At 35.0% G+C, this 15253-nt stretch overlaps 1 protein-coding gene across 16 annotated transcripts in view; it reads left to right on the top strand.

Annotated features, from left to right (window-relative positions):
- Positions 1-15253, top strand: part of KDM6A (lysine demethylase 6A) — a 145549-nt gene that overhangs the window by 58384 nt on the left and 71912 nt on the right. For all 16 annotated transcript variants that reach the window (XR_010622507.1, XM_065741600.1, XM_065741602.1 and 13 more), the window contains exon 5: positions 7497-7555. Coding sequence is in view for 15 of the 16 variants with exons in the window: in XM_065741600.1 (XP_065597672.1) it covers positions 7497-7555 (59 nt within the window). In the remaining variant the exon portion in view is untranslated. The remainder of the gene's footprint in view (positions 1-7496; positions 7556-15253) is intronic.

The raw sequence follows: 15253 nt of genomic DNA on the forward strand, positions 1-15253 counted from the left end.
CACAGAGGGGTTTTAAAAAATTGAAAAAGTTAATACTGTTTTGTATCAGAATGAGCATTTAACTAATTTTAAATCATCAAGAGTTACTTACTGTATAGCGAACTCAACTGGAAAGTTATAGCAGTACTTACGTATAAGCAGTCTAACAAATATTTTAAGTAAAGTCAGTGTAGCTCAAAAGTTCTTGTCTTTTTTGGCCTTTCTTTAGCATCTCTTGCTGCACTCTGCATCAATTAGAAAATGGTTCCATACATACTTCATACAAAAATATGACATTAAACACTTCACTCCCAAATAATGACACCACAGCTTAATGAATCAGTAAGTTCAGCTGCCAGTCAATCTTCTTTTTTAATGTATTATTGCAACATTTTTGGGGGAGAAGAATGACATTTGGAGAGTTTCCTTAAAATCTTTTATTCATGTTTATATGGTATGTAGATCATTGCTACTTATACTCATAATCTTAAAAAACATTTTATGAAGTTGAACAAGCCTGGGATTCTGTGTTCTTCATTTGCCTTTTTTTGTCCTTTTCCAGCAAAGGTAGGAGTCCCACTGAGTTTACAAGGAGCACTGTTATTACTTGTCACTTTCTTACTACTAGAGAATCACTATCATGAATCACAGGGAAAAAAAAAGCCTTATAATCATTAATAATGCAGCTGCTCTACCTGAGACATTCCATAAAATGGGAGTGGACAAACTGAATTTAACAAGGCAAGCATGACTACAGAGTAATACAAATACACACAAGGAAACCACTGAAAAAACAACGAATGAAAACAGCCTCAAAAACTAAGTGGAAAGCTCTCTAAGGTGTCTACAGTTGACTCGAATGTTACCTTGTGCTGGGCTTTAACTGCAACAGAGTTGAATATGGAATTCTGTTTAATGGAACATATAACATTTGATTTTTAACTAAATTCTCTAGGAAAAGTTTTTGCTTTTATATTGTGTCATTTCCCCCCTTGCTGATTAGGTCTTGAACCTGTTAGCCACTGTCTTAGCCACTGTCAAATCAATTTATTAGAAAGTAATATGTCTCAAAGCTGAAAACACTTCATGGAGAAGGAGAAGAGTCTTCAGTCCAAGGTCTATTTCAGAAAGCAGACAGAAGTAAATCAGCTTCTCTTCTTTGGGCAGAGAGATTTTAACCCATCAGCACAAATATAAAGTGTGCATTTTTTCATCTTGCCTGGCAAAAAGTCATTCAGAATGCTCCTCCAGGAAAACCAGAGGAATTCCAGTTTGTGTGTAAGCATACAAAGAGAAGTGGAAAAAGAAAGAACAGGAGGAGCTAAAGGACAACAGGCACAAGCTTATCATTTCCCTACGCTTCATTAACACTAGTTAAAAAGTTTGTTCTGTAAACTGCAAACTGAACAAAATTCCAAATTTGAAACAAACTGCTGAATGTCAGCCTTAGGCAAAAAAAATCTTAGTACTCACTTCAACTTTGACTTGTTTTGTTGTTGTTTGGTTGTTTTTTTTACTAGTCAGTAACATTTAAAAATGGATAATATAACTGGATAGCATATTTTGGATATATAAGTTTTGAATATATTTAATATTTGTATTTAACACAAATGCGTGAAATAGTAAATGTAATTTTTAAGGTGTAATTATTTAAAGCAGAGAAATACAAGATTGTTGATTAGTGGTCGCTAGTTAGATATCAATTATTACTGAAAATGATTTTCTAATTAAGACAGTAGTTGGTTTAGTAGTAGTCGCTAATTGGGATTCTAATTGGCGATTTAGAGTTTTATTTGTTAGAATGTACAAATACTTAAAATAGGATACAACAGACGAGCCAGCAGGCCCACATGACAGGCAGCTGGGGGAGCAGACAAGATGGCCAGCAGCCAAGAGCAAAGCAAAGCAGCTGGGCAGCCCACCAACCATTCCCACAGAATACTTCATCTCCATCAAATCATCATTTTTCAACAGAAGACCATACCTCAGTAAATTCTCAGCCCACACAGTGAATATATATATATAGTAGTGAGTTTAAGAGCCTTCAATTTCTAAAAGACAAAACAAAAAAATACAAACAAGGCAAATGGAAGGCCACCTCTTTTACTTTCTGTTGTCTCTCTTTGCTATTCATTAGTGCACTACTTAGCTCTTCCTTCATTTATTTCACAACTCAATCTTCTTTCCCTCAGTAATTCCCCTTCTGTTGCTGTGCCTGATATTGATTATTACTTCTATCAATCATTTCAGTTTTTAAAAATCAACTCTGAAAAACTGCTTCCGTAAACATGGCAACTATACTGAACCAAGAACCTGAATGTTTTTAAATCTACTAGTTTTCCTTAATTTTGACTATTATCTTAGAAGGGAAGGTTATAAGAAGCTATTTAATGTTGTTATCCTTAAAATCTTTTTCTCCAGGGGTAGTTTATTGCTAAAGTTGATTACTTACACAGTTAGCTGGTAGCCTGAAGGAGAAGGAAGAGAGGACAAAAGAAGAGGGCCAATTCGCCGATTTTACATGATGGAGCTTCTCTCCTCCTCTGCATTAATATGACATCCTTTTATGTGACTCTAGGGAGCTCTTATTTAAAAATACCTTGCAAAGTTAAGGTCCACAAATTAATTTTAAACTATAGTGGGTTCTCCTTAGTGTGAGCAAATACACTTTTATGCTTGTACTAAAAGTTTCCAGAATTCCTTTTTATATTGTGCATGTTGATTCATCCTCCTTCCTGTCTCCTCTGCAAATAGTTTTCATATACTCTTCTCTCATTTATCTGAAATTTCATTCTGCTGTTCTGTGTAAGAAGAGCATGATTAGATTCCAGCAAAATGTCAAGTTGAACTATACTTACCTTTCATATAATAGCATATTTTTCAGTATAGTTTTCTGTATTTTTCTTTATTAAACTGTTTTAGGGTTTCTTTGGCATCTAAATTTTTTTCTGTGCTGTTTACGACTTTTGATACTCAGATAAACTTCTCAGACGTCATCCGCTATGCATACGTGAGATGGCGTAGACAAACAATTTTGAATAACGCTTCAGTTTAAAAATCTCGAGTACTACATGAAATTCCACCTACTATCGTAGCTCTTTGTAATCAAAATGGTTTTTTTTAGTAGTTTAGATTCATAGCATTCAACATCTAAATTTTATCTTCTATTTCAGAATATATCTATTCACTTTCACTTCAGATTCTTAAAAAATACTTAATACCAGCCCCACACTTACGTCTTTTCCATAAGACACAAATATAAGTCAATTAGGTTAAATTTATGGATCTTAAGTGTGGTTTTTCTCCTAACAACTTAATGAAGAACAATGTTCTATTACTTTAGAGAACTGTTTAAACCTATATTTTGTAAGTCATTTTTCATTTTTCTTGAAGATGTGATTCCTTTCTCATGTAACCTGCATCTGGTGACCTCTTATTTAAAGTAAGATTTTTAAGAAGGACTATTTATTTTTTTTTAAACACAGTCTTGAGTTATCTACAACAACAGAATTTCTGTAGAATTCATTATTTAATTGCAGATATAAAATGAAGTAAATTTTCTTTGCTGTGAGGGTGGTCAAACATTAGAATATCATCCTAAAGAGGTGGTTGATGTTCCATTCTTGTCAGTGGTCAAGAGGCATTTGAACAATGACCCGAATAACATGCTTTAACTTTTGATTAGTACTGAAGTGATTAGCACTGAACTCAGTGATCTTTGGTAGTTTCTTCCAACTGAACTCTTCTGTAAAATAAAATTGACTGCTTGGAGTTAGACGATAGACTCAGGAAGGCCTGCTCTTACAGACAGGGAATATCACAGCCATGTCTTTTCCAGATTAATTTATACGGTGATGGAAAGAGTGAACAGCTCATTTTCTGGAATGTCACACTGGAATGACACTCAAGAAGTTTTGTGGAACACGTCCTCTTTTTAACGTTTTTTTTTTTCATTACGTTTGATCATTTTCTTCAACAAAAATAACTGCAGAAAATCTGCTTTGGGAACTTCATGCTGTATTTCATTGTTTAATACAGTGATTAAATTTGCTATACTCTTCTTCTAAAATTCTCTTATGGTTTCACGGAATGATAGTTATGCCATTCAGTCATTTTAAAATCTGTTCAGTGCCTTCAATTGAGTTTGGCCTTCAATAAATGGATTTTTCATGTCAGGAATTCTGATATATAAAATGGTGCAAAAGATAACTTTTTGTCTCCTGTCAGTAAAATATATGTTGTTAAATGTAACCAAATTTTTGCTCAGCTATTTGTAAGTAGCAAAATCTACAATACGAACCCTACTGAATAAGCTTATACAAATGGAAAGATATATTTGAGCCATCTAGTGGTTGGTATGAAACATTTTAACACTTTTAGTAGGTTATAGAAAATGCAAATGACTCCCAGCTTGGAAACAGCATTTTTAATTTGTATGAGTTTCAGTAGCATAGCTGTAGAATGGAAGAGACTGACATTCAACTTCAAATTTGAGGTAGGGTTTGTTCCAGCTTGCAACTTGTAGATTTTAGTGAAGAAAGAGATCTGATAACATAAAATTTACATTTAGATGTTTATAGCTAAAGAATGAATTTCAGAATGAGATTTTAAGAACTATGAAGGTTCTGGGGAGCTTCAAAATTATCTTACTACAATCTTTTCCATATTTTCTACTTTTAATGGAAAAAAGTTTGGAAGAAAAGAAGTATCGGTTTGTATTTCCCTTAAGCAACTATTTATAGTAAGATCTCAATTAGCAAGGATTAAACAAAAACTCTTTACTGAAAGACATGGGATAGGTAAGTTTTGTGATATACTTCTATTCAAAAGCAAGTATCAGAGTCAACTGAAGACAGATTTCTTAGAATTTGCAGAGTCACAGAATCTTAAAATGTCAAGAAAAGGTACATTTTTAGATGAAATTTTCATGTTGTAATGCAACCTTCAGAACCTTTCCTGGTCCTCTTAAGTATTAAACTGAGAACAGTCTTTGACATTGGCTGTTGCCAATTAGAACTTCGCTGCTTGTTGAGCTTGACTGTATTCTGCAATAGAGGCAGAAAAGTTAAGTGACTGAAGGAATTCATACTGAACTTCATATGTAGTCACCTTGAATTATTAGTGGGAAGCTGCTGCTTACAGTGAGCCACTGTATTATCTTCTAGTCCTTGTGAAAGCCCCATCTAGCTTCAGGCCCAGATTAAAATATGTTTTTTAGTTATTAGGGCAAACATAATGAATAACGAACAAGCAGTGCTTATGGTGTTATATTCAGTTAGAGCCATAGTATTTGATGAATGTGATTCATGCTGACAATTCAGAATTTGCATCTTTACATTCACAGTAAAATATTACAAAGTCTTAAATCTTGTCCTGTTTTGTATCAAGAAGAGAATGATCTCTTGGCATGCTGTTAAGGTCAGTTTCAAATGCTTTATAAGGCCAAACGAGAATAAGAAAAATAAGAAATCCAGCCACAGAGCAAGGGACAGAATGGTAACAGAGGATTTTCATTTTACTGGGGCAGGAACAACCTGAAAGCTTTACATAATTTTGATACATTAGTACATTTGGACAAATCACCTATGTTTTGGTCCTGTTGGATGCTTTCAACGTTGAGTATTATTAGCCCTTGGAATCAAAATAACAGGTACATCAAAATTCTGAGTATGTAACTCACATATATTGTGAACTCTAATAGATAACAGAAGAGGAAATTAAATTATTTGAAAGTTGAGGAACTTTTAGTTGTCTGGGTTATTTTTGCCTGAACTTTGCAGTTGTGATGCAGTAGTGATTAAGGATTTTTTAAATTATTTTTTCTCAATTGGTATGGTCATCTGGATCTGGTCTTGAATCTCCAAATAACAATGAACAATTTTGTTAATTTCTGAAGCCTGAGCTAAACAGAATTAAGGTTGCTAGGCAAATGTTGTATTTTGTAGGTTTCCAAGTTGCACATGTGAAAATCTCTCTTACCATTTTACTTCATTTAAAAAGACTTCTAGACCAAGACATTATGTACGTTCAGCTTTTGAGCTTTTCTTTATTCCTAGTCTGTTGCTGCCAGAACGCATTGGGATAACTGGAAATACATGGGGTGTGGAATTTAAGATCTGTGTCTTTGTAATGACCATGTTGTATTTTTGTTCATTTGAACGGGAGGGTGATTTTACGTTAGTATTAGAATGTCATTTGATTGTTTATGTACTTCCCTTTCCACTCCCTTTGTACAGTGCTCATAGTATGTGGTCATTCCACACATTTTCTTGGAATCTGTCCATAGCTAAAGCTATGATCCAGCTGTATTCATGAAAAGGTCTTTGGAGGTTCCCCTGTTTATAATTTGCATTTAGAAAATACAAATGAGATATAATGAAATCATAGTACTACATTCTGTTTCTGATGAATGGTTCCTTTTCAAATTAGTTTTTGGTTACCACTTATTTTCTAGGAGAAAATTGGTTACATCTTCCATATTTCAGTTTGGTTTAATGCATACTTCAAGTTCTTTTTCTGACGTTCCATAGAAATTAAATTGTTGAAGAAGTGAATGGAAGTGGAATAGAGATTATCTTGAAGAAGAGTCTTTGACAGTGGAAATTTTTGTGTTCATGTCAGAGCCTTTTTACTTTGAACATATTCATGATCTCCCAAAAACTTCATTATACAAAAGAAAAACCTGAAATTGTGTCATAGGCAGCTTATCTCTTTTCTTCTATAAATAATAGAACAGCTGCTAGACAAAACAGATGTATGGTGGCATAGCATTTTATGAAAAAAAAATCTGTTTGTTTATTTTAAGGAATGTGTAATAATTATTGGTAAACATTCATTAAACTCTTAGTAATGTCACTTTCAAAAAAAAATGAGGTGGAAAATGAGTTTTTGGAAAGTAGAACTTTTCTTTTTTTCCTTTATACTACAAAATAAGAAAATCAAAGTTAGAATTTTGATTAATGATGAAGAAATACGATTGTACTCAATTTGAAGCTGATGGTCTGTATTTCTCGTATTAATAAAAGTAGAAATTTCTTAACATGTTCACATTCTTTTAACTCGGCTTCTTCTTTAGACAGTGAAATTAAACTGTGTATCTTTGTTTATTTTTACAGGAATGTAAATTACTGTAACTGTGGCATACTGTTGAGTTATAAAAGATTTTTGTTGAATTAAATTGCTGGACCGTCATTTACTCCCCTGCTGTTCTGCAAATAGAACAAAGCACATTAGTTTCTCTTGATGTGAAGTACTTGCATATTATTGTTGTCACTGTTCCTCCAGAGATAAATTTCTGCATTTAAATTCTGAATTTAGTTTCAAATTTTACAGAGAATTTCATCTATTTTTTTTAATCTCTTAGTATCCTGTATTTTTTTTTTTTAATCATCCTTCTCAATGTGAAATTAAAATATGCATATCTTACAATGGTAATTAAATGTTGAACAGTGAGCAAACACTTACAACTCAGTCAGATTGGTTTATGTGGGTTCTGACATTGTTTCTTTTCTTTACAGAATGCTGCCTTTTTATATGGCCTTGGTTTGGTCTACTTCCATTACAATGCCTTTCAATGGTAAGTTGAAATAAACTAACAGTGTTAGTGTATTTTTGTAGTGTTTTATCTATAGGCAAATATTTCAGCTTTTGCAAACAACAGTTTAATTTTTGTACTATCAATATGATGTTAGAATATATGTTGTCCTGGATCTCAATTTGACTGTAACATACTCACTGCAAACACAGTATTTGCTTGAATAGGAAAGCAATTACAGAAAAAAGTGGTTTAGCTTCCTATAATACAGTTAGGCAAGGGGAATTAACAGTACGATTCGACATGGTTTTTATGAATTCTTTGTATCTGTGGTTAGTAGCCTGTGTTGTGAATAGATTTTACATTTCTCTGGGAAAAGAATTGCAAAAGAAGTTTTCATTTAGCTTGCTATTCAACAATTTTTGCTTAACTGTGTACAGTGAAGTTTTAAACATGAGCAGCAGTACATGCACAGGCAAGTGCTTTGGCATGAACGTTTAAAACTGACATAAAATCTCAGAGTTGTAAGATTTGTTACAGAGTTGTAAATTCTGTCTGGATTTTGGGAGCGGGAATGGGCTGCTGTTCTGTTGGGAGTGGAAGAAGGGTTGCTTTTGGTGTCTTTATTTTATGGGAAGTTTTGTTTTGCTCTTGCTTCACTGGAACTGAGAGAAGAATGATGAATGGAATAGACTTGGGCACTGGGGTTCTGCTGAGAGATTCTCAGACTTCCCTGGTCACTAGTAAGAAAGGTGCAATTTATTCTTGCCCAGGTACCGTTGATACCATCGGAGGAAAAAAAATCAAAAAGATGCAGTGTTTTAGGTCATAGTTTATTCAGTTAATATTGTGAATTATGTATTTTTTTGCAGTCATCTTTGGTGATTTCCTTGTAGTGCTTATTGCTCTAGTAACACTTCGTATAGAAGCTGTTAATAAAATAGAAGTAATTTTAATATTTGATTGATTAGTAGAATTCTGTGGTCTTATTGGACTAAGCCTGAAGCTAGGGAAGTAGTAAGTAGCTACCAAATGACAACTTCAAACAACAAAATGAGATCTCTTCCCTCTCCTCGTAAAATTGTTAATTTATCAAAAGCTCCTATGTATCTGTAAGAGAAAAGATTCATACTTTCCTCAGGCAAGAAATAAGCTCTTATTCTTTAAATTTGTGTAATTTGGTTAAATATGAGCTCAGAAACTTGATTTTTTTTTTCCTCCTACAACTCATATATTTTCCTTATAAATAAATAGTGGTGAAGTGCATGCCATGTATTGTACGTGGCGTGCAGTTCGATTGCCTCGTAATTAATAAACAAGAAAAGAACAAAAAAGTTTTCAGGAATATAGAGAATCTTCTATTTTGAGGTTATGATTGATCTTTAATTTTGCTAATTTACCGAATGTTCTTGTTCTGATGTAGGCTTCTCTTCATCATTAGACATGATACAGTTTGCACTGTGAAAATGGTAGCAAACTGAGGTGAAATTATGTGACTCAAAGAAGTTCAATTTGGAGTAGTTTATTTTTGAAAGACCACCTGTTCAACGTAGATTGTTGCCATTAGTGGATCTGGCTTTTTAGCACATTCCCATGGATGGAGAAACAACGTCAGTTGATTGTGAAGTATTGATAGATCATGGCTGTGAATTAATACAGGTTTTTCTTACATGCTTTTAAATAAGCTTGTTGAGAACATTAGTATAAATTGATGTCTTAAGCTATAGTGTCTTAACTGCATATAGAGCTGTATATTAATATCATTTAAAATAATCAATTTCTTTACTTCATTTATAATATAAAATTATACGTGGTGTGGTACTAAGGAAATAGGCTATCAGAAGAGCATTGGGAAGAACTGTTAGAGCAAGAAAATTTAATACGGATAAAATCTTACACTTAAATATGTGAATTTTTTTTTTATTTTTAATTCCTTTGAATGATTTTTCCTTTAGTTGGGGACAGCAGTGGAGTGTGTGGTTGTATTTAGCTGTGACATATCTGCTGGAGCTGATATGATAGCAGGATGCTTACTGTGGGTATAGTCTTTGTAGATCTTTGTTTTCCTCAGTTCTCCGCTGCAGATTTGAAGGAGAATCCTGCATCTTTCACAGTGAAATGCTGGTCAAGCTGTTGCTGCAGCTATTTCATTTGTTTATGTTAAAAAAGTGCACAAATACATGTATTTCACAAAGGTAGAAGAGATCTCAACAATGTTTAAGGTTGCCTAGCCTATTGTACTTAATTCTTGAATATTTTATATTGTCCTCATAATCTCAGATATCCATAAACTTTAATGAAAGTCATGTACGTTTTCCTCTCAAAAGGAAGGGTTAATGAAGTGTTTGATAATTTTCCATCTGTCATATCAATAGGGATGATATAAAAGCAAGTAGGAATATGGTTGGTATTAGAATACTTTTTTATTATTTTATTTTTGAATTTTCTAGTATTCATAAAAGAAGTGTTGGACTGACTCCAAGACACGCTTGCAATTCACTGTGTTCAGTATCACACACTTCTCTACATAGTAAAGAAGCATTACAGTGTGAAGTACTAAATCTTAGCTGACACATCATTTTATATTGGTTGTTTTGTTTGACAATTTGTGTAAGAAATAGAAGTACTAACATACGTACAAGCATATACAAAAATCATGATAGTGTGATCAGATCAAAGACATTTTTTGCAATTGTCATAGGAAGATATGACAGAAGGATTTAGCTCGAAAAACTGTATCAAACGTATTAAAAAATGTCATATAGATCTTAAATTTTAATACTCTGATGTTTTACAACGTTTATCATCGGGCAGTGAGAAAAGTGGATGACTGATTTTCCCTGTTGTTTCTGTGTTTCTCAAGTAGAGCAAAACTCCAGGAGGTAGCTGAGATATTGTTATAACTTGAATAATTTGATGTTCTCATTAGGTTTTTTCTAGATTGAAAACTGAAAAATTGCCTTCAGTTTTCCACAGTAGCTACCATCTATGTAATGGCTTGGATGCCAGATTTGTTCTTTCATTTCAGTAAGGATTCTGAACCTGACTGATCTGTCATTTGCTGATTTATGTTTAACCCTCCAAGAGTAAAAGAGGGAAGTCTAAGCTCTGCAACTTGTCCTGGAATTGGTTCTAGCACGCTCTTTTGATCCCAGAGCACCAAGGTTCTCAGAGGCCAGGCTGCAGAGTTTCCAGTGACTATTACCCTGCAAATGTCTGGACATTGTATGTGAGAGAGACAGTGTTCATGAAGAATGTCTTGAAGGAGACTGAGACTTTTTGGCCTCTCTGAAGTCACCCTTATTCAAATAGAAGCAACAGTGTCATCTATGCAATATCAGGTTGGAAAAGGAGAAGGACTTGGAGGTCCTGAAGGATGGACATGAGCCAGCAGTGTGCTCTTGCTCCATGAAAGGCCAAGAGGCATTTTTTTAAGGCATTCCATGATTCTAAGTGATAACTAGATTATCAGCTGAACCGGTGTCTGTGCTTGCGCCTTCAAAGTTATCTCTAACTTCTGTAAGCCAGGGTGCCCTCCACCTTGGAATTTCTCCATGAAACAAGTTTGACTCCTTGAAAACAGGGTTAGGAGCTCAGCACAAAAAGGTTTTGTGCATCTTCAACTCTTGATTCAGAATTGGATCTTGACATTAGGAAGGCAGGTGCAGTCCCTTTCCCTTTGTCTAATTCAGGTAATGACATTCAGTGGACAACAGTGAGCAAGCATGTGAAACTCCTAATGGGAGAATGTGCAGCACCTCCATCTTCAATGTACAGGCACAGAGCAGGCTCTCCACATCCCATTTCTTCTGCTGTTGATTTCCACAATGCTTAAAATGCTATGCAGGCAATAAAAGGCAGTACCTGTGGTACCACAACTCATCTCTTGGTCACTGTGTAGACTTCCAGACACTTGAGAATCATTTTTCTCCTAGAAATCCTGCACAAAGATTTCAATGGGACAGGAAGACATGCAAAACTTAACTGTCACCTGTGAGGTGGCCTTAGTGCCGGTCATGTAGAACTGTTCTGTTGAAGGAGTAGTATGCTCTCTTTCTCACTTCACGCTAAGTTTTCTGGCTGTCATCTGTTTAATCTTTTTTTTATTATTATTTTTTTAAAGAAAGCAGAGTTTTTCAGTTCTGACAGTCATCTTAAAAAAGTATAACAGCCTATTAGAGTATTTTTAAAGTACTCTGGTCTGCAGGGGAATATTGATTTTTTTCATTACTCTCATAGTCCAGCCTTCAGCACTGTATTCCAAATTCATCTACCCAGGAAGCTATTATTTCATGGCAGTCACTGTTACCTGATGATGGTGAGAAAGTCTTGTGCTGATAAGGTCCATTCTTTGCACTTGTTTCTTCTATCAAAACATTTTTCTTTTTCAGTGGTAAGCTGTTATCAACACAGTGGGATTTATGCTTGAGGGGGATCATTACTGCTTTTTTATCAGGACCAAATCCTTCACATGCTTCTCAAGCTGTTTGTGTCAGTGGCTGACAGATCATAGAATCACAGAATCACCAAGGTGAGAAAAGACCTCCAAGATGATCCAGTCCAACCATCCACATATCACTAGTATTTCTCACCAAACCTCATCCCTTAGTAGAACATCTGAATGTTTCTTTAACACCTCCTGGGACAGTGACTCCACTGCATCCTTGGGAAGATCCAGGGGCTAGGCTCTTCCACACAGAGTGATGTGCATAGGAATGCAAAGCACCTACTGGAGAGCTCCTTAACTTGAATGGAAGCACTCTTCTGTGCAAACAGCAGCTGCTGGACTGCTTCATCAGCTGCAGCATTTGCTGTGCATGCCTCCAGGTATATCAATAGTTCGTGTCATTATGGAGCACACAGCATGTGATGAAATAGTCCGGTGGCTGCAGTTTGCATGGGAGATGCTGAGATTCACCTAATTGACATTGACATTGCACTGGTAATCTGCAGTCTATGGACTTCTTGCTTTGAAAACACCTGGAAGTCCATGAGGGATATTACTTGACAGTAGAAAAACAACTTCTTTACCAGTAACTTGCTATCTTTAACGTGCACATCTATATCTGTGTTTCTTTATCTCTTATATCACAGTTCTGGTGGTTCTAGTCTGCAGTTTAATTAAGAGAGTAGAGTTTAAACATGCTCTGTGCATTGTCAAAACAGTTGTTAGTTTTCTGGTGGCTGGGTCTACGTATCCATTTTATGTATAGGTTAAATGAGAATGTACATACAGGCTACACATACAATTAGTGACAAGTGACAATTAACTATTAACGAAGTAGTAATTGCTTTTCTCTTTTGTTGCCTACTCTTTATGTGATTGTGCATCAAACTTATTTCTTGGACTGATGAAAAAGCATGGTATCTGCTAATACTAGAAAATAAAGGAAGTCTTAGCTGCTACTGTATACAAATGTTAGGAGGCTGCTGCTCAAAATGTTTCAGCATTCAACTGCTAGGGCATAATAAACAAGGAATTATTGTATCTGAAGACTGTTAAAGCATTTCATAAAATTGCAGTAATGATTACTTCTGTATGTGTAAATTTTGTTTATGTTCAAACTGTGTTGATGAATTTCAAATAGAAATTGGTCCATGTTGTCACAGCATTGTTATTAGTTATGCTTGGAACAGGTGGTCAAAGAATGAAGAATAAGAAAACAAAAGTTCCACTCCAACTGTATCAAGTACAATGTTATGTTTCATAGGCTTATTCTGATTTTAATGTATTTTGTTAGAAATGTACATGTGTTAACTTTGAAGCAGTTAAATTGATGCTGTTTTATAATATTCTTTTGCCTGGTTCAGATTTGATTATATTCACAATCTCTGCAAGTTAAACTTCCAGAAAGTCTTAAGAGAGTTCACTGAATCTTTAATATAATATTCTATTAATTATTCTTTGTTACTTTCTTCACTTTCATAGTGAAAGGCATTGTTGTATGGGTGAGTGGGTGGGAAGATAGCTGCAGCATTGATTTTGAAAGTCTTGATTTGGAGATGATAGATTTATGTCATTTTTTTGCCTGAGTTATTGTAGCAGTGCTATGCAAGATGCAAGCCCAGAGGTGCACTTAATCCTCTGTAGTGTCTGTTTTCCAGTCCTGCTTTCTCCTTTTGTCTAGGCTTAGCTAGCCTTTCCTTCTTGTTAATGGAAACTCTTTTGTTCTTGTTGAAAACTGTAATTTAATTGAAAAAATTCCATTAGACTTAACTGAAGTTGTTTCTTACCAGCTGGTTGACCAATATCTATAGAGAACAAACCTGAAGAATTTTCAGGTAATTCAGGGGTAATTTAGACCACTGTCGTTTATTTCTACAACCTGAGAGATCACAGACATTGAGTTCTGGTTTAGCCTTTGGATGAATCAAATTCAATTCTTATTTAGCCTTCGGGTTGAAATAGCTTTGTCTGCCAGTTAGTAAGTGGTGGAGTCTAACAGTCTATTTGAGGATGGCTCTGTTTCCATCTCTGAGGGACACTTTTCCTCTTAAGCCACGTCCTATTTAATGTGTGGCAGCTCATCAGGCTAACTTAAATCACGTCTTTGGTTTTGGAACCAGTGAAGAGCTTTGAGGGAAAACACCTCAGCAACTTGTATGCCTTGGATCCTTCAGACCCATCTTTATTTGGATGTAGGCTTGGGTGGAGGACACGGTGCATGTGAGCAGGGTTGCAATTCTGCATATGGTATAAAGTAGCAATGTCTAATTTTGGAGATTTGTCCTGTATTTGGTAGGGACTGCACTTACCGTTTTGGAACTTGGCATTCTGTCTTTGAATAGACTTCTAAATACCAGTGGCTAACACTCTTAACAATACTGTATTAAAGAAATGCAGGTGTGCAGTGATAAATACATATTTCTCTGTGTAACGCAAGCATAGCTTAAAATGGTAATAGAATCTACAAGCATTTTTAAGCTGAAATCATTTCTGTGTTTGTTCTTCCAGTTTGAATTCTATTCATTTAGATAATGGTGGGTATAGTGTTACAGGACATAGATTCCTGTTTGATATGATTTCAGCATAGTTACTGAAGTGTGTAGTTCATCACCTCTCACAGTATTCCAAGTGAAGCTTAAACAAGGTGTGAGAAACTGCTTAACTAGTGTGAGTTTGGCCCTTTTGAGCTTTACTTGCTCTTCTTCCTTGTATAAACAGAAAATTGGAGTGTGAGGTGAGGCAAACTTTTCTGACTGTACACGGCTTCTGTTCCACAGTGAAAACTTAGGTTTTTTTGAAGTTGATCTTTTCTTAAGCTATGTTACAATGAGTCCGCAATGCTTTCAGTACATACATTTCTGTTGTATTTTCCAGAGGAAGTCCTGCTCCATCAATGCATTTTGACATCAATGAGATAAGAGTGAGAAAAGTGCCTGTAACATTTTTAGACTGAAAGCATTTCTGCTGATGAATTCAAGAATGAATTTGTGTGTTTCATTAATGAAGGCTGTGAAAAACATTTCTTGAATTTCTCTTTGCAATTTTTGTCCTTACAATAGTAAGATGCTTTGACTGGATATAAAATCAGTTTGCCTGATATATCATAATATGACTTCTGATACTGTGGTGTATATCTTGTCCTGCATCTGTGTGCTGCTCCACAGGGGATGTAGGTCTCCCTCTAGCCTAGTGTGATTACCTAGAGAATACAGAATGAAACTTAGTCTCCCCGACACAGGTGCTTGAATCTGACCGTAATCGTGACTGGTTTCTGATTTCTGACACTGTATATG

Source organism: Cyrtonyx montezumae, unplaced genomic scaffold (assembly GCF_038088225.1).
Source record: "Cyrtonyx montezumae isolate F1298 unplaced genomic scaffold, pur_monq_1.0 scaffold_3, whole genome shotgun sequence".
Lineage (NCBI taxonomy): Eukaryota > Metazoa > Chordata > Aves > Galliformes > Odontophoridae > Cyrtonyx > Cyrtonyx montezumae.